The sequence below is a fragment of the Coregonus clupeaformis genome, unplaced genomic scaffold, assembly GCF_020615455.1.
Source record: "Coregonus clupeaformis isolate EN_2021a unplaced genomic scaffold, ASM2061545v1 scaf0993, whole genome shotgun sequence".
NCBI classification, from domain to species: domain Eukaryota; kingdom Metazoa; phylum Chordata; class Actinopteri; order Salmoniformes; family Salmonidae; genus Coregonus; species Coregonus clupeaformis.
The window spans coordinates 174,441-193,314 of NW_025534447.1; the positions used below are offsets into that span (position 1 = coordinate 174,441).

Genomic DNA, 18,874 nt, shown 5'->3' on the forward strand with positions numbered 1-18,874 from the left:
GTTACTTCCTGCAAGCAAATTCCACTAAGAACACACCACCATGCCAGCCTGCACAAAATGCCTGCCTGCTCTTACTGTTGCCTGTGCAGAAATTATCAAATTGTCCTTGAGTTCATTTGTTTCTGAATGGCCATTGGCCAGCTTCAATGAAATTGTGTTGGCATCGTCATGTCAGAATGGGGTTCCTTAGAAGACACAAATGTCCGTGATCGTCGCAAACTGGTGCGATAGTAGCAACCGTGGCTACATGTACCTCAGGTTCTAGGGTGCCATTCACCAGTCGGGGGTTTGCGATTAATGCATGGGCATTTGGGGCACGGGGAGTGACGTGGGGAACACCAAAACCTTTTTGCTCGTACTCCTCCGCACTGACCTCCGGAACCAGGACCTTAGTAGTTTGGTGGAACATGGAGTAGTCTACCTTGTAGTATCTCCGGTTTACATTCAGCATCTCTTGGAACAGATGTCCCCAGTGGATCTCGTCGGGCGTGTAGGAGGTGCGGGTCTGGTGCAGGATGCCCGTCGAGTCGTCTGTGTAGGTGAAGGACACCACTAGCTCAAAGTCGTCTTTCCGAAGCTCCTCTAGGCTTATGCGGTAGAGTGGACTACTGGGCTCAATAATGTGGAAGATGGTGGTTGGTATCGCTAAAATGATATCACTCTGTTTGATTTCCAGGTCCTTGTAGTGGACGTCCTCCCTGCCCGTGGCGTGCATGTTGGGGCGGAAGATTTGGGCGCGGGCCTTCCCCTCCACCATGTGGTGCCGGCGGAAGTCCCCGATCCTCCAAGACAGGCACAACTGCCCGTTTTGCAAGTTAATGACGGCGCAGTTGCTGAAGCCCACCGTCTGCGCCCGTTTCCGTGCCGATGCCATCTTCGCCACAGCAATACCGATGATAAACGTATCAATAAAACAGCTGATGACGTCCTGCACTGTCACAATGATGATGGCCACCATGCAGTTCTCCGACATCCCTCTAAAACCATAACCGATCGTGGTCTGGGTCTCCAGTGAGAAGAGGAATGCCCCAGTGAAGTCCCTCACCTCGTACACACAGGGGGCATTATTAGGGTCCTTCATGTCTCCGTTAGCCATGGCAATCACCCAATAGAGGATGCCGAAGAAGAGCCAGGAGAAGATGTAGGAGAGGGCGAAGATGAGGAACATGACACGCCACCTGATCTCCACCAGCGTGGTGAAGATGTCTGTGACGTACATGAGGCACTCCTCAGGAACATGGCGGAACAGGACATTGCACTTGCCATCTTTGCGGACGTAACGACACTTCTTGTGCTTGGAGTTGAACTCGACCTTCACCCCGGACAGGGTGGTGGTGTAGGTGTCGACGGAGGGATCATAGGGACTGACCTCGGTGTACTCTTTGTTCATCCTGTAAGATCTGGGAATAAGAGAGATAGGAAAATAATGTTCAGTGATTGTATTATCTACTGTATAACACTGAAAATGTCACTGTTATGAATTGTAGTCTCTAGATCCGGTGGCCAAGCCAATATTTGGTTCTGGGTTCCGAAATTATGAATTAAGAATTAAACAAACATACAAAATATCTGAACAAATATATTTACTAGAGTATGGTGGTATTTGAAGGACAACAGCAAACTCCGTCCAGATACACCCACATTGTTTGTTGGTGGGTCATGGGAATTTTGAGTGTGGATTGGAGTTGGGTGTTTGTGTGTTAGGGAGGAGAACACTCATGGGGAGAGGTTGTGCCATTCCATCATTATAATGGAACGTTTCTGCGATTGGAAACAACTTGATGGTGATTTGAGAGACTTCTCTCTGAGGTTTACTGGCAATAAACTGTTTAGACGGAGAGCAGTTGAGTTGAGATGTGGTTGTTCTCTCTCTGACCCCAAATTGGTAATGATTTCAAAGAGACATTGTCTATCAAGCAGTAACAGTTTTTTTTATGAACCTTTTGGAAGCAAAAAAGTGTGATGGTCCGCACTCAAAAATAAGTTGCATAAAGATGACTTCAATTTTAGATTTTTCGAAATACTTACTTTCAATGATAGCTGTAAAAGCATTAAGTCTATTGTCAACACTGGCTTATACTATCTATCACCAGACACCTCGTTCAATTCTGACTTTCAGAATCGACCCTTATTTAACTAAAAACAATCTAGAAATCTGTCAAACATGTTGGTGAAATCTGATGTACAGTATGTCATCAATAATGATGAGTGAGAAAGTTACAGACACACAAATATCATACACCCAAGACATGCATTACAATAGCAGGGGAGGTTAGCAATTATTTGGAAGGGTATGATATTTGTGCGTCTGTAACTTTCTCACTCATCATTATTCATGATTCATTCAGGACTATCCGTAATCATTGTAGCATCCACATTAACGTAGAAGTGCTTAGAAACATATCTATACTTATTTACAATAAAAATCACTCCAAAATGACACAATACATTATTTACCTTTAATTTCTATTGGGCACTAAATGATCTGAAACACAACCAAAACAAACAGCAAACGCATCCAACAAGTTTATAGAGTCACAAGCTTGATGTAATCATTGCGTGCTAGGAATATGGGACCAAATACAAAACTTTTGACTACTTTAATACACATACGTACAAGTGAATTTGTCCCAATACTGTACTTTGGGTCCCCTAAAATGGAGGGACTATGTACAAAAAGTGCTGTAATTTCTAAACGGTTAATCCGATATGGATGAACATTTACTCAAATTAAAGCTGACAGTCTGCACTCTAACCTCATAATCATTAAATAATTTCAAATCCAAAGTGCTGGAGTACAGAGCCAAAACAACAACAAAATTGTCACTGTCCCAATACTTTTGGAGCTCACTGTTTATCCCTCTTTGCCGCACATGACCACACAACTGGCCAGTAGTCCAGGTACGACAAAACTAGGGCCTGTAGGAACTGTCTGGTCGACTGAGATGTCAAGAAAAGTATCATTCCTGATTAGATGCCTCTGCTGCTCACCGGTTCCCAATAAATGCTGTTTTGAATGAAAAAGATGTGTACCTACACACTGAGGAAGGCTACAAAACCGAAATGTCTGTGTACGCTATCCCTGATGCAGTGAAATGTCTGTGTACGCTATCCCTGATGCAGTGAAATGTCTGTGTACGCTATCCCTGATGCAGTGAAATGAAAATAAATGTCTGTGTACGCTATCCCTGATGCAGTGAAATGAAAATAAATGTCTGTGTACGCTATCCCTGATGCAGTGAAATGAAAATAAAATAAAAAATGAAGTAAGCTTTATGCTACATCTTTTTGAGTGCGGACTCATCACACATTTTGCTTATTTGAAGTTACGGGTTTTACACAACAACCAAACTTTTGGGAGAGCGCGATGGTCCTCTTTAGATTAGTTATTAAAAGAGTCTACGCAGGAGGGGTCCTACTAAGCTAACATATGGAATTGTTTTCAGCTGGTCATACCAAGGATCATTTAGCTATTTGATTTAGAATTTTAAATCAAATCAAATCAAATTTGATTGGCCACATGCGCCGAATACAACAGGTGCAGACATTACAGTGAAATGCTTACTTACAGCCCTTAACCAACAGTGCATTTATTTTTAACAAAAAAGTAAAAATAAAAAAAAAAATAAAAAAAGTGTTGAGAAAAAAAAGAGCAGAAGTAAAATAAAATAACAGTAGGGAGGCTATATATACAGGGGGGTACCGGTGCAGAGTCAATGTGCGGGGGCACCGGCTAGTTGAGGTAGTTGAAGTAATATGTACATGTGGGTAGAGTTAAAGTGACTATGCATAAATAATTAACAGAGTAGCAGCAGCGTAAAAGGATGGGGTGGGGGGGCAGTGCAAATAGTCTGGGTAGCCATGATTAGCTGTTCAGGAGTCTTATGGCTTTGGGGTAGAAGCTGTTGAGAAGTCTTTTGGACCTAGACTTGGCACTCCGGTACCGCTTGCCGTGCGGTAGCAGAGAGAACAGTCTATGACTAGGGTGGCTGGAGTCTTTGACAATTTTGAGGGCCTTCCTCTGACACCGCCTGGTATAGAGGTCCTGGATGGCAGGAAGCTTGGCCCCAGTGATGTACTGGGCCGTACGCACTACCCTCTGTAGTGCCTTGCGGTCGGAGGCCAAGCAGTTGCCATACCAGGCGGTGATGCAACCAGTCAGGATGCTCTCGATGGTGCAGCTGTAGAATTTTTTGAGGATCTGAGGACCCATGCCAAATCTTTTCAGTCTCCTGAGGGGGAATAGGCTTTGTCGTGCCCTCTTCACGACTGTCTTGGTGTGTTTGGACCATGATAGTTTGTTGGTGATGTGGACACCAAGGAACTTGAAGCTCTCAACCTGTTCCACTACAGCCCCGTCGATGAGAATGGGGGCGTGCTCAGTCCTCTTTTTTTTCCTGTAGTCCACAATCATCTCCTTTGTCTTGGTCACGTTGAGGGAGAGGTTGTTGTTATCCTGGCACCACACGGCCAGGTCTCTGACCTCCTCCCTATAGGCTGTCTCATCGTTGTCGGTGATCAGGCCTACCACTGTTGTGTCGTCGGCAAACTTAATGATGGTGTTGGAGTCGTGCCTGGCCATGCAGTCATGGGTGAACAGGGAGTACAGGAGGGGACTGAGCACGCACCCCTAAAGGGAACCCCGTGTTGAGGATCAGTGTGGCAGATGTGTTGTTACCTACCCTTACCACCTGGGGGCGGCCCGTCAGGGAGTCCAGGATCCAGTTGCAGAGGGAGGTGTTTAGTCCCAGGATCCTTATCTTAGTGTTGAGCTTTGAGGGCACTATGGTGTTGAATGCTGAGCTGTAGTCAATGAATAGCATTCTCACGTAGGTGTTCCTCTTGTCCAGGTGGGAAAGGGCAGTGTGGAGTTCAATAGAGATTGCATCATCTGTGGATCTGTTGGGGCGGTATGCAAATTGGAGTGGGTCTAGGGTTTCTGGGATAATGCTGTTGATGTGAGCCATGACCAGCCTTTCAAAGCACTTCATGGCTACAGACGTCATTGCTACTGGTCGGTAGTCATTTAGGCAGGTTATCTTAGAGTCCTTGGGCACGGGGACTATGGTGGTCTGCTTGAAACATGTTGGTATTACAGACTCAGTCAGGGACATGTTGAAAATGTCAGTGAAGACACTTGCCAGTTGGTCAGCACATGCTCGGAGTACACGTCCTGGTAATCCATCTGGCCCTGCGGCCTTGTGAATGTTGACCTGCTTAAAAGTCTTACTTACATCGGCTTTGGAGAGCGTGATCACATAGTCATCCGGAACAGCTGGTGCTCTCATGCATGCTTCAGTGTTGCTTGCCTCGAAGCGAGCATAGAAGTGGTTTAGCTCGTCTGGAAGTCTTGTGTCACTGGGCAGCTCGCGGCTGTGCTTCCCTTTGTAGTCTGTAATAGTTTTCAAGCCCTGCCACATCCGACGAGCGTCAGAGCCAGTGTAGTACGATTCAATCTTAGTCCTGTATTGACTCTTTGCCTGTTTGATGGTTCGTCGGAGGGCATAGCAGGATTTCTTATAAGCGTCCGGGTTAGAGTCCCGGTCCTTGAAAGCGGCAGCTCTACCCTTTAGCTCAGTGCGGATGTTTCCTGTAATCCATGGCTTCTGGTTGGGGTATGTACGTACGGTCACTGTGGGGACGACATCATCGATGCACTTATTGATGAAGCCAGTGACTGATGTGGTGTACTCCTCAATGCTATCTGAAGAATCCGGAACATGTTCCAGTCTGTGCTAGCAAAACAGTCCTGTAGCTTAGCATCTGCGTCATCTGACCACTTTTTTATTAACCGAGTCACTGGTGCTTCCTGCTTTAGTTTTTGCTTATAAGCAGGAATCAGGAGGATAGAGTTATGGTCAGATTTGCCAAATGGAGGGCGAGGGAGAGCTTTGTATGCGTCTCTGTGTGTGGAGTAAAGGTGGTCTAGAGTTTTTTTTCCTCTGGTTGCACATTTAACATGCTGGTAGAAATTAGGTAGAACGGATTTAAGTTTCCCTGCATTAATGTCCCCGGCCACTAGGAGCGCTGCATCTGGCTGAGCGTTTTCCTGTTGATTTATGGCCTTATACAGCTCATTCAGTGCAATCTTAATGCCAGCATTGGTTTGTGGTGGTAAATAGACAGCTATGAAAAATATAGATGAAAACTCTCTTGGTAAATAGTGTGGTCTACAGCTTATCATAAGATACTCTACCTCAGGCGAGCAAAACCTCGAGACTTCCTTAGTATTTGATTTTGTGCACCAGCTGTTGTTTACAAATATACACAGACCGCCACCCCTTGTCTTACCGGAGTCAGCCGTTCTATCCTGCCGATGTAGCGTATAGCCCGCTAGCTGTATGTTATCCATGTCGTCGTTCAGCCACAACTCGGTGAAACATAAGATATTACAGTTTTTAATGTCCCGTTGGTAGGATAACCGTAATCTTAGGTCATCCAATTTGTTCTCCAATGATTGAAGATTGGCTAATAGGATTGATGGGAGTGGCAGTTTACTCGCTTGCCATCGGATCCTTACAAGGCACCCCGACCTACGTCCACGATATCTCCGTCTCTTCCTCATGCGAATGACGGGGATTTGGGCCTTGTCGGGTGTCTGTAGGATATCCTTCGCGGCCGCCTTGTTGAAGAAAAAATCTTCGTCCAATACGAGGTGAGTAATCGCTGTCCTGATATCCAGAAGCTCTTTTTGGTTATAAGAGACGATGGCAGAAACATTATGTACAAAATAAATTACAAATAACGCGGAAAAACACACATAAGAGTACAATTGGTTAGAGGGCTGTAAAACGGCAGCCATCTTCTCTGGCGCCGTTCGTTCATTTAGGACCCCTTTATGTATCAAAAACATATCAACATTTTTTGGGGGATGAAACATTGAATTTTGCCTTACTGCTATTAGCCCATAGAAACTTACTGAATAACAGATTCAAACATGGAAAACAGATAGTCAAAAAATAAATCAATAGGAAGTTTGTTTTAAAGTGTCTGTCCTATATCTGAGAGATATAAGAAAGATCTTATATCTACATCACTGTAGCTTGGCCACCTTCCAGCACAGGTGGAAGGCTGCCGGTGGATTGAGACACAGCCCATGCAAAAAAAACATGTATCTCTATCTTAAACAGACACATTTTGATGGTGATTTTTGTATTATGCTAATTCAATTTTCTCGAGGGCACGGACATCGACCCTAGTTAACCTTTTGTAAAACAAGTAAATGGTTAAAATTCTCCAAAATAAGCATACGTTTAAAATTGTTCACACATTTATAGTCAAGTTTGATGTTAAAAATATATGTTTTTAAAATGTTTTTTTATGTTTCTAACAGTTATTTTGTTCAAATTCATTTCATGAGCATGTCTGTTATTTATTAAAAGTGTTGTTTTTCTGTGATACTTAGAGGCTGAGAAATTGGTGATTGAGCTTATCTGACATACCGGTATGACCTAAAATGGCTTCCGATATGGGTGATATGGGTGCTGGTGCCATCAGACTTTTAGCTCTAACTTTGGGCTATCAACTCAGTTCCAATTGAATCTCAAAGATGAGACTCTCACCAGATACATTGATTTAAGGCAAAATATGTATTTCAATTCTTGAGTTATTTTTTAGTTATAGTGACTGCCATACCCCCCATCTGGGGTGGCTGCATATTGGCTGCATAACTTTTCAGGGTACTTGCATTTACCTCTGTGCCAAATGTGGTGCTTTTATCACAAAGTGCACGATTGAGTATTTTCTCTTTTGCTTAGTGTACAAAAGTTAGATTAATTTTCATTCCCCCATATAACACAGAAATCATTGTCAATTGTGTTTTTTGTTAGTTACGAGTTGCTTGACAAAGTCCTAACATTTCAGAAGGGTCAAAAAATTGTTTTTGAAATGACAGCGTTTTTTCACCCCTTGGGGTTAAAATATTATAGTAATTGCACTTGAAGTTTAAGCCACTGCTTCTTTTTCATTTTTTCTCTGACCCCTGACCTTGCCTTGTCTGTTTCCCCGTTTGGACAGAATAAGTGATTTTCAGCTGGACTGAATAATTAGGAAGTGGAAAATCCTGCCTCTTTTACATATTTGTGTACAGTTTGATTTACGTTGATCTGTGTTTTTATACACTGAACAAAAATATAAACGCAACATGCAACAATTTCAACGATTTTACTGAGTTACAGTTCATATAAGGAAATCAGTCAATTGAAATAAATACATTAGGCCCTAATCTATGGATTTCACATGACTGGGAATACAGATATGCATCTGTTGGTCACAGATACCTTAAAAAAAAGGTATAGGTGTGAATCAGAAAACCAGTCAGTATTTGGTGTAACCACCATTTCCTCATGCAGCGCAACACATATCCTTTGCATAGAGTTGATCAGGCTGTTGATTGTGGCCTGTGGAATGTTGTCCCACTCCTCTTCAGTGGCTGTGCGAAGTTGCTGGATATTGGTGGGAACTGGGGCACGCTGTCGTACACATCGATCCAGAGCATCCCACACATGCTCAATGGGTGACATGTCTAGTGAGTATGCAGGTCATGGAAGAACTGGGACATTTTCAGCTCCAGGAATTGTGTACAGATCCTTGTGACATAGGGCTGTGCATTATCATGCTGAAATATGAGGTGAATGCGGCAGATGAACGGCACGACAATGGTCCTCAGGTCCTCTGTGCATTCAAATTGCTGTTGATAAAATGCAATTGTGTTCGTTGTCCGTAGCTTATGCCTGCCCATACCATAACCCCAGCGCCACCATGGGGCACTATGTTCACAACGTTGACATGAGCTAACCGCTCGCCCACACGATGCCATACACACTGTTTGCTATCTGCCCTGTACAGTTGAAACCAGGATTCATCCGTGAAGAGCATACATCTCCAGTGTTGCAGTGGCCATTGACGGTGAGCATTTGCCCACTGAAGTCGGTTACTACACCGAACTGCAGTCAGGTCAAGACCCTGGTGAGGATGACGAGCACGCAGATGAGCTTCCCTGAGATGGTTTCTGACAGTTTGTGCAGAAATTCTTCAGTTGAGCAAACCCACAGTTTCATCAGCTGCCCGCGTGGCTGGTCTCAGACGATCCCGCAGGAGAAGAAGCCGGATGTGTAGGCCTGGACTGGTGTGGTTACACATGGTCTGCGGTTGTGAGGCCGGTTGGACGTACTGCCAAATTCTCTAAAACGACATTGGTAGAGAAATTAACATTAAATTCTCTGACAACAGCGCTGGTGGACATTCCTGCAGTCAGCATGACAATTGCACTCTCCCTCAAAACTTGAGACATCTGTGGCATTGTGTTTTGTGACAAAACTGCACATTTTAGAGTGGCATTTTATTGTCCCCAGTGCAAGGTGCACCTGTGTAATGATCATGCTGTTTAATCAGCTTCTTGATATGCCACACCTGTCAGGTGGATGGATTATCTATATACAATGCCTTGCAAAAGTATTCAAACCCCTTGGCGTTTTTCCTATTTTTTTGCATTACAACTTGTAATTTAAATTGATTTTTATTTGGATTTCATGTAATGGACATACACAAAATAGTCCAAATTGGTGAAGTGAAATGAAAAATATAACTTGTTTCAAAAAATTCTAAAAAATAAATAACGGAAAAGTGGTGCGTGCATATGCATTCACCCCCTTTGCTATGAAGCCCCTAAATAAGATCTGGTGCAACCAATTACCTTCAGAAGTCTCATACAGTTGAAGTTGGAAGTTTACATACACTTAGGTTGGAGTCATTCAAACTAAATTTTTCAACCACTCCACAAATTTCTTGTTAACAAACTATAGTTTTGGCAAGTCGGTTAGGACATCTACTTTGTGCATGACACAAGTAATTTTTCCAACAATTGTTTACAGACAGATTATTTCACTTATAATTCACTGTATCACAATTCCAGTTGCTCATAAGTTTATATACACTAAGTTGACTGTGCCTTTAAACAGCTTGGAAAATTCCAGAAAATGATCTAATGGCTTTAGAAGCTTCTGATAGGCTAATTTACATAATTTGAGTCAATTGGAGGTGTACCTGTGGATGTATTTCAAGGCCTACCTTCAAACTCAGTGCCTCTTTGCTTGACATCATGGGAAAATGAAAATAAATCAGCCAAGACCTCAAATTGGGAGCAATTTCCACACTCCTGAAGGTACCACGTTAATCTGTACAGCTTCACCTGGAATGCTTTTCCAACAGTCTTGAAGGAGTTCCCACATATGCTGAGCACTTGTTGGCTGCTTTTCCTTCATTCTGTGGTCCGACTCATCCCAAACCATCTCAATTGGGTTAAGGTCGGGGATTGTGGAGGCCAGATCATCTGATGCAGCACTCCATCTCTCTCCTTCTTGGTAAAATAGCCCTTACACAGCATGGAGGTTTCACCCCAAGTCTAATGGGCAGGTGGAACGGGTGAATCAGGATGTGGGTATGTTCCTACAGTCCTACTGCCAGGACCGGCCGGGGGAGTGGTCGGTGTTCTTGCTATATGCCCAGAACTCTCTCCGCCAATCCTCCATTAACCTAACTCCCTTTCAATGTGTCTTAGGGCATCAGAGACAGACCGAAGCTTCTGCAGTGGACGACTGATTTCGGCGCGCGGGGGAGATGTGGAACGCTGCCCACATCTACCTCCAGCGCGCCGTGCGTCGCCAGAAAGCCAACGCTGACCGCCACTGTAGTGAGGCCCCGGTCTTTGTACCGGGTGATCGGGTCTGGCTCTCAACCCGGAATCTGCCCCTCCTCCTACCCTGCCGGAAGCTGAGCCCGTGGTTTGTGGGGCCGTTCAAAGTCCTGAGGAGAATAAACAAGGTTACGTATAGGTTACTACTCCCTCCTGAAAACCGTATTAACCCCTCGTTTCACGTGTCTCTACTCAGGCCAGTGGTGGCTGGTCCGCTCCAGGAGTCTGAAGTGCGGGAGGTCTCTCCACCCCCTCTGGACATCGAGGGGGCCCCGGCATACTCCGTCCGTTCCATCCTGGATTCGAGGCGTCGGGTGGGGGGCCTTCAGTACCTTGTGTAGTGGGAAGGGTACTGTCGGGAGGAGCGGTGCTGGGTCCCGGTGAGGGATGTCCTCGATCCCTCCCTGTTGCGGGATTTCCACCGTTGCCATCCGGCTCGCCATGCTCCGCGTCCTCCTGGGCGTCCCTGAGGCCGGTGTCAGCGCGCTGCTGGAGCTGCGCTTCAAGGGGGGGGTACTATCACAACTTCCTCCTCTCCTTGTTCGGGCAGGCTTCAGTGTTCGTCGTCACCGGCCTTCTAGCCACTGCCGCTCCTCATCTCATCATTACATTTGTTTTGTCCTGTTTATTACACACTCCTGGTTCATATCCCCTCATCAGTACCTGTATAAGTATTCCCTCTGCCCCCCTTGTCTTTGTGTGTGATTGTTTATTGTGGAGGTTACTATAGCTCGGTGGAGCTATATTGTATTTTGTATCGCCGGGATTATTCACCCGTGTGCCTTGTTGTCTCCAGTGAGCCGTAATACCGCACTGGAGTGTTTTACGCATTGCGGCGTACCGCTGTCTTACCGAATAAACAATTTATTCAGTGATTTACCCTCCTGCGCCTGACTCCGTCCTAATCACCCGCCACACATGCATTAGTGATTAGTGCATTAGTGATTAGTGATAGACAGAAGAAAGCTAAGGACGCTCTTTTGTTGACAGTGAAAACTTTGAGACAAGGCAAATTGACAAGGGGAAAAAGAGAGAGGAGGGGAGTGGCAGACACTTTATTGCCTACTTTTTTCCACAGCTGGTTGTTCATAATTTCATTCACATGTAAACTGTTTAATTTTTTTATTCTTTCTTCTTCTTCATATTTTTTATTTTCTCCCATGGTGCACTTTGTCTGCTCTCAAGATGCTATTTTAAAATGTCAATCTGGCTATGTTTATCATCTATGATTCCCTTTTTTCCTGCCTCCATGCACTGTGTCAATACAGTTTATCACAATGAGGCAGTTGCCCAGAGATGCAAAAACCCATGGCAACAGACCCTATTGGCCCCATTCATTTTCTGTGGTATTTTCAGCTACTTCGAAGTATCTTGTGGCCTGATTATGCAGAGGTGTATTTTTCCCTACTACAGTTTGTTTCTATTTCTCTGCCACTCACAGGGCTTTTCCCTACTACAGTTTGTTTCTATTGCCCTGCCACTCACAGGGATTTTCTCTACTGCAGCTTGTTTCTATTGCCCTGCCACTCACAGGGCTTTACCCTACTGCAGTTTGTTTTTATTGCCCTGCCACTCACAGGGCTTTCCCCTACTGCAGTTTGTTTCTATTGCCCTGCCACTCACAGGGCTTTTCCCTACTGCAGTTTGTTTCTATTGCCCTGACACTCACAGGGCTTTTCCCTACTGCAGTTTGTTTCTATTGCCCTGCCACCCACAGGGCTTTTCCCTACTGCAGTTTGTTTCTATTGCCCTGCCACTCACAGGGCTTCCTGTAACTCATATATTTTTGTCTTACCAAGGTAATCTAAGGAGAAACACGTAACACTTACAGTAACTAGGGTGGATTACATTTTGTGACAGGTTGATTGTTTGTAGAACCAGCAAAAATACATGTTTTGAGTTAGGTGCCAGTGGTTGGATAGTGTTACTTTCAGAGTACTAATTCAACAGTCATTCGATTTTGAAGTGTACTTGGTCAAATAATTCTGCCCTCATCTTAAACCTGCCACACTAAATGCATGATGGATGAGGTTGTGCATGCAAGGCAGTGCATGGCCCACCGTTGAAGTGACTTTTATCTGGGTGGAGTCAAAAGTGTTGTGTTGTCTACAAGTCAGTAAAGGAAGCGCCACAGGACTGAATTGGTCTAGGTTAGACTGAGGCTGAGGGCAAGAATTAATGTGGAAACTGGAACACTCTCATTGTGTGATCACGGGCAGAAGTAGGCTCCATCACAGCCAAACCACTGAGAGCATCCTCCCTACTCACACACACACACCACTGAAAGCATTTTCCCTTTTTCCGTCCGAGCGCAATCACTCCTCTCCTCCGCCCAAAACGAATGGGGTTTGACTCACTGCTATCTGAGTCAACTAGACTTTCTGGTCTCAAACTCTGCTTCCTCCTGGCAGAAGATGTAGCCCCCATTGCCAGAATATAAGGTTATACAGAAAAAAGTTATACTAACGTTCCATAACCCATCCTTCTCCAAAATGTAAATACCTTTAAATTAAAGAAGGAAACAAAACATTATGATTTTGGCCCCCACAATGTTGTAATTCTGACAATAATATATTATTGAATGGAAACTCAGTGTATGTCTGCGAATCATCTTCACATTACCATAACTGTCTCCTTGTGAAAGTTAATCCTCCCACTGTTAGACTGTTATACAGTAGAATAACGCTCACTTTAATGACACTTCACTGGTCATAAAACGTTGAATCACAGCAGTATAGTCTATGTATTTAGCCTAAAGCAACACATATTTACACCGACTATGGTCAATGTTCAAACTGAAAATATAACACACAAATCCAAATGGACTTAACTCAACATACTGTGTAGTAAATGAGGTTGAAAGAGCTTTATGACAAAAAGTTTAGGACAGTTGTGTGCAGTGTACACACAGTGCATGAAAAACAGAGTCTCTTAGCCCCAGCTACGCTATGTTGTGACCAGCCCTAATTATATCAACCTACATTACCCATTATATGTCCTAAATGGCACCCTATTCCCTATATAGTGCACTACTTTTGATCAGAGCCATATGGGCCCTGGTCAAAAGTAGTGTACTATATAGGAAATAGGTTGCCAGTTGGGATGCACACTCAGTCATGCTAAATATCGCTTAATTAAGGCCCACGCCTCCCAGGACAATATGCCCAGTGTATCTCCAACAAGGAAAGAAGTTCACAACGGCCCCCTTCAAATATGGTAACAGGTGCCGAGTCCCTGGTAATGTTTTGTACAGCTCCCGGCTTTGAACCTTAAAATGCATTAAGTTTAATAAGGATAATTCTAGCTTGTCTCATGTGGATGTTTATCTCATAAAAGCATCAATGATCCGACGTGCCCCCGAGTGTTTTGTTCCCTCCTGATGTTGATAGTTTCATACAAATATATTTCAATTAGTAAAATCTGTTTATTAATCTAAATCTATTAAAACAAGTGTAGTACTGCATTTTTTTTTTGTAGAGATGAAGCTAGGAATATAGGAAGGAATCCACAGCACACTGGTGAAAAACAGGCAATAAAACATGAGTTACCTATGCACCAGAATAAAGGTCTTCAATTTAATTGAATCAAGTTACACTGTGGTCAGATTAAGTTTCACATTTTCTCTTTGATTCTATCCGGTGTGCACTGTTCTCTATGCAGCGTCATAATAGGGGATTTCCACAGAGGCCGAGTAGAGTATGATATTTATGTCAAGTCGTTTTTTTTCTTCTGTTCATGTTAATTATATTATATTATATCAGAGATCACTTACAGTAAGGATATATATAATATAATAATAATAATAATAATAATAATAATAATAATAATATACACTACCAGTCAAAAGTTTGGACACACCTACTCATTCAAGGATTTTTCTTTTTTAAACTATTTCTTTCATTGTAGAATAAGAGTGAAGACATCAAAACTATGAATCATGCAGTAACAAAAAAGTGTTAAACAAATCAAAATATATTTTATATTTGAGATTCTTCAAATAGCCACCCTTTGCCTTGATGACAGCATTGCACACTCTTGGCATTCTCTCAACCAGCTTCACCTGGAATGCTTTTCCAACAGTCTTGAAGGAGTTCCCACATATGCTTAGCACTTGTTGGCTGCTTTTCCTTCACTCTGCCGTCCGACTCATCCCAAATCATCTCAATTGGGTTGAGGTCGGGGGATTGTGGAGGCCAGGTCATCTGATGCAGCACTCCATCACTCTCCTTCTTGGTCAAATAGCCCTTACACAGCCTGGAGGTGTGTTGGGTCATTGTCCTGTTGAAAAACAAATGATAGTCCCACTAAGCCCAAACCAGATGCGATGACGTATCGCTGCAGAATGCTGTGGTAGCCATGCTGGTTAAGTGTACCTTGAAATCTAAATAAATTACAGACAGTGTCACCAGCAAAGCACCCCCACACCATAACACCTCCTCCTCCTTGCTTTACGGTGGAAACTACACACGTGGAGATCATCCGTTCACCCACACCGCGTCTCACAAAGACACGGCAGTTGGAACCAAAAATCTCAAATTTGGACTCCAGACCAAAGGACAAATTTCCCCCGGTCTAATGTCCATTGCTCGAGTTTCTTGGCCCAAGCAGGTCTCTTCTTCTTATTGGTGTCCTTTAGTAGTGGTTTCTTTGCAGCAATTCGACCATGAAGACCTGATTTACACAGTCTCCTCTGAACAGTTGATGTTGAGATGTGTTTGTGACTTGAACTTTGTGAAGCATTTATTTGGGCTGCAATTTCTGAGGCTGGTAACTCTAATGAACTGATCCTCTGCAGCAGAGGTAAATCTGGGTCTTCCATGAGAGCCAGTTTCATCATAGCGCTTGATGGTTTTTGCGACTGCACTTGAAGAAACTTTCAAAGTTCTTGAAATGTTCCATATTGACTGACCTTCATGTCTTAAAGTAATGATGGACTGTCGTTTCTCTTTGCTTATTTGAGCTGTTCTTGCCATAATATGGACTTGGTCTTTTACCAAATAGGGCTATCTTCTGTATACCCCCCACCTTGTCACAACACAACTGATTGGCTCAAAACTCATTAAGAAGGAAAGAAATTCCACAAATAGACTTTTAAGAAGTCACACCTGTTAATTGAAATGCATTCCAGGTGACTACCTCATGAAGCTGGTTGAGAGAATGCCAAGAGTGTGCAGAGCTGTCATCAAGGCAAAGGCGGCTATTTTAAGAATATAAAATATAAAATATATTTGATTTGTTTAACACTTTTTGGTTACTACATGATTCCATATGTGTTATTTCATAGTTTTGATGTCTTCACTATTATTCTTCAATGTAAAAAATTGTAAAAATAAAGATTAAACCTTGAATGAGTAGGTGTGTCCAAACCTTTGACCTGTAATGTATGTAAATTAGATATTTCATTTTACAAATGTGCAAAAATGTCTATAAACATGTTTTCACTTTGTCATTATGGGGTATTGTGTGTAGATGGGTAAAACATTTTTAAAAAAATCAATTTTCAATTCATGCTGTAACATAGCAAAATGTGAAATAAGTCACTGTATGCATCTCTGGAATACATTTTAAGTCATTAGATGTATTTAAGCAAAGATGCAAATGTTTAAAAAATATATTTTTACATGATGTTAAATATATTGAAATGTTTTTTTTGCGGGGGGGGGGCATCTATTCACTCCATTCATCGCTGACTGTCCTGGCTGTGCACAGTGCACAGTGCACAAACATATGCACGCACACACACATACACATACACACACATCGCTTGCTTGTGTGCAGTATTATTCCGCAAAGCTCGTGCCCTTCCAGAATGCAAGTTTGTGCTGAAAACCTTTGCCTTACTGCACCCAATGCCTGCACAGTTCACCTGCAATTTAGCCTCTAGCCTGTTGCTGGAGCTTATGCCTTTTGTGTACAAAACAGCACAGCTGACGCAACACCTACATAAAGTACACACAACCAAAGTAAAGCAGGCTATGCCCTACAGTAAACTTTTCTCTAACACACAGATCCAGTGCGAGCAGGACAGGGAATCATAGCATAAAGCTTAGCTCCAGCCTGGTCTCAGATCTGTTTGTGGTTTTTTCCTACGGTCATTGTCACACCAATGGCAAGATCTGGGGACCAGGCTAGTTTAGCTCCTGTTCCACAATGGCACTGATTCTGGGACAACTGGACTAAAGGGATGAAACGAGGAAAACCACTTTGGCCAACAAACAGGGTTTATTTCCTGTACCGCTCAGGGCCCTTGCTTACATATCCATTACATGTTCACTTAATATTCAGGTAATAACATTCTGCCACCCCATCCAGGGTTCACTGGCACAGAACGGTGTACTTCATGCGGGTGGCCCCAGCCTGCTGTAATGCCCTGGGCCCTCTGTCACCCCTTTTAACCTTCAGTTCCTCTGTGGCCAGGCAATCTAGAGCATTCAAGAACATTATATTACTAGCAGCGCAGGACCCGTATTCATAAAGCATGTCAGAGTATGAGTGCTGACCTAGGATCAGTTTTGTGTTTTAGATTCAAATGAATACACAGGCCGGACCTGATCCTAGATCACCACTCCAACTCTGAGCCACTTTACGTTTACATGTGTTTTTGTCACGCTTGGGTTAAGTCTTACCTATGGTTTAGTGACAAACAAACAAATGGCAATTACTGTCATTCACCCAGAGAGGTATTTACATAAATATTTGTTTACACCTTTCTAGACATTCAGACAAAGTACTTACTTTACCTTGATGTAATAATTCTGTTTACTTCTCTTCTGTCTCTGTCTTGCTTTTTTGACATCTCAGAAATGCAACAGCATTTAGGGGCTGATATTCTGAGACTTACTATAGATTTTACTTTAACCTTGAATAAAAGTTCACAGACATGGAAGATGTTTGATCAACAAACTTGACCTATCACCCTTGACAACAACTCCCCTTTTTTGTAAAACCAGTCATGCGTGGTAGGTCTGTAATTAAATACCTTAGATTACAACATGTTCTCTCTCAGGGTTTCCTTTGTTGTTGTTGTCAGCAGATCCTAGTTGTCAGATCCTAGTTGTCAGATCCTATTTGTAAGATTCTAGTTGTCAGTTTACACTCTAGCCTTACTTAGTTGTTGTGTCTCAACACTTCAATCTGAACACGAAACATTGACACCGAACAATCCCCAGCACTAATCTGCGTATAGATTTGGTTTCTTTTGAAAAAGTAGTAAAGCACACCAATATTTAATTAGAAACGTCTGTTATATGAAATGAAGTGCCCTTTAATATAGGTCCAATCGCTGTATGTGACAATAAAACTTTATTTAAAAATATATATATATATAAAATACTCTTACGTTTTCACCATCATTGTAAAGGCCAAGTTATTTTGTTGCTTTGACAAAGTTATTTCTGAAGATTATTATTTATTTCATGTGATTAGTGATTCATTTACGTCTGTCCCTCACTCATTTTAAGGTCAATCCTGTTACATGAACTGAACTACTTTGGCCACACTGTAGACTAGATGTCATAGCCATGCATTTCTGGAATATTGTCAGGCATTACATGCTTTTTAGTAAAGATGCAAATGTATCTCAAGTACTTATTTATGTGACGTTAAATATATATATATATTTTTCTTCTGTATGGGAATAAAAAGAGAGAGCGATAGAGAGCGAGAATGCATGGTTGTTTCATACCTGTTATAAAAGTAGTTGATGAATCAGTGTCCGGAGTCCGTCTACCTGTGCATGAGGCTGCTACCTGTGTAGGGTTGCACCAGAGCAGAGACTGGTACAGGTGCAACAATGTCCGTGCCTGCTTGAATGAATCAACCCACCTGTAGCTTCACAAAGTAAAGAATAACACCTCCCCTAAGGTGTGTGTGTGTGTGCGTGTGTGTGTCAAGGTTATTATAGTAAACTAAAACTAAAAACTAATCATGAAAAAACGATTTAGTAAACTTAAATAAAATAACAAATCTGTTTGAAAACTAAAACTATACTGAAACTATTACGTTTGACTCCAAAACGAACTAAAATAAAATAAAAACCATCATGAATTATTGTAGTTTATTGGGGGGCAAAACTCTGATGGGGTTTTCAAGCTTTTTTTTCTAATGGGGTATTCAAGCTTCTGAATCTGGCGGGTCACATTGACATTGACCTCATAATTTAAAGGTAGACTCAGCGAGATG

The 18,874-nt window shown here is 42.8% G+C and overlaps 1 protein-coding gene across 1 annotated transcript; it reads right to left on the reverse strand.

Moving 5' to 3' along the window:
* LOC121584328 (inward rectifier potassium channel 16-like) lies at window positions 1-18,465 on the reverse strand. The gene is made up of 2 exons (XM_041900148.1): window positions 18,378-18,465; window positions 1-1,400 (listed from the first exon to the last, which is right to left on the reverse strand). The coding sequence occupies exon 2, from the start codon at window positions 1,388-1,390 to the stop codon at window positions 167-169; it is 1,224 nt and encodes a 407-aa protein (XP_041756082.1). The 5' UTR covers window positions 1,391-1,400; window positions 18,378-18,465; the 3' UTR covers window positions 1-166.
* Between the last annotated feature and the right edge of the window lie 409 nt (window positions 18,466-18,874).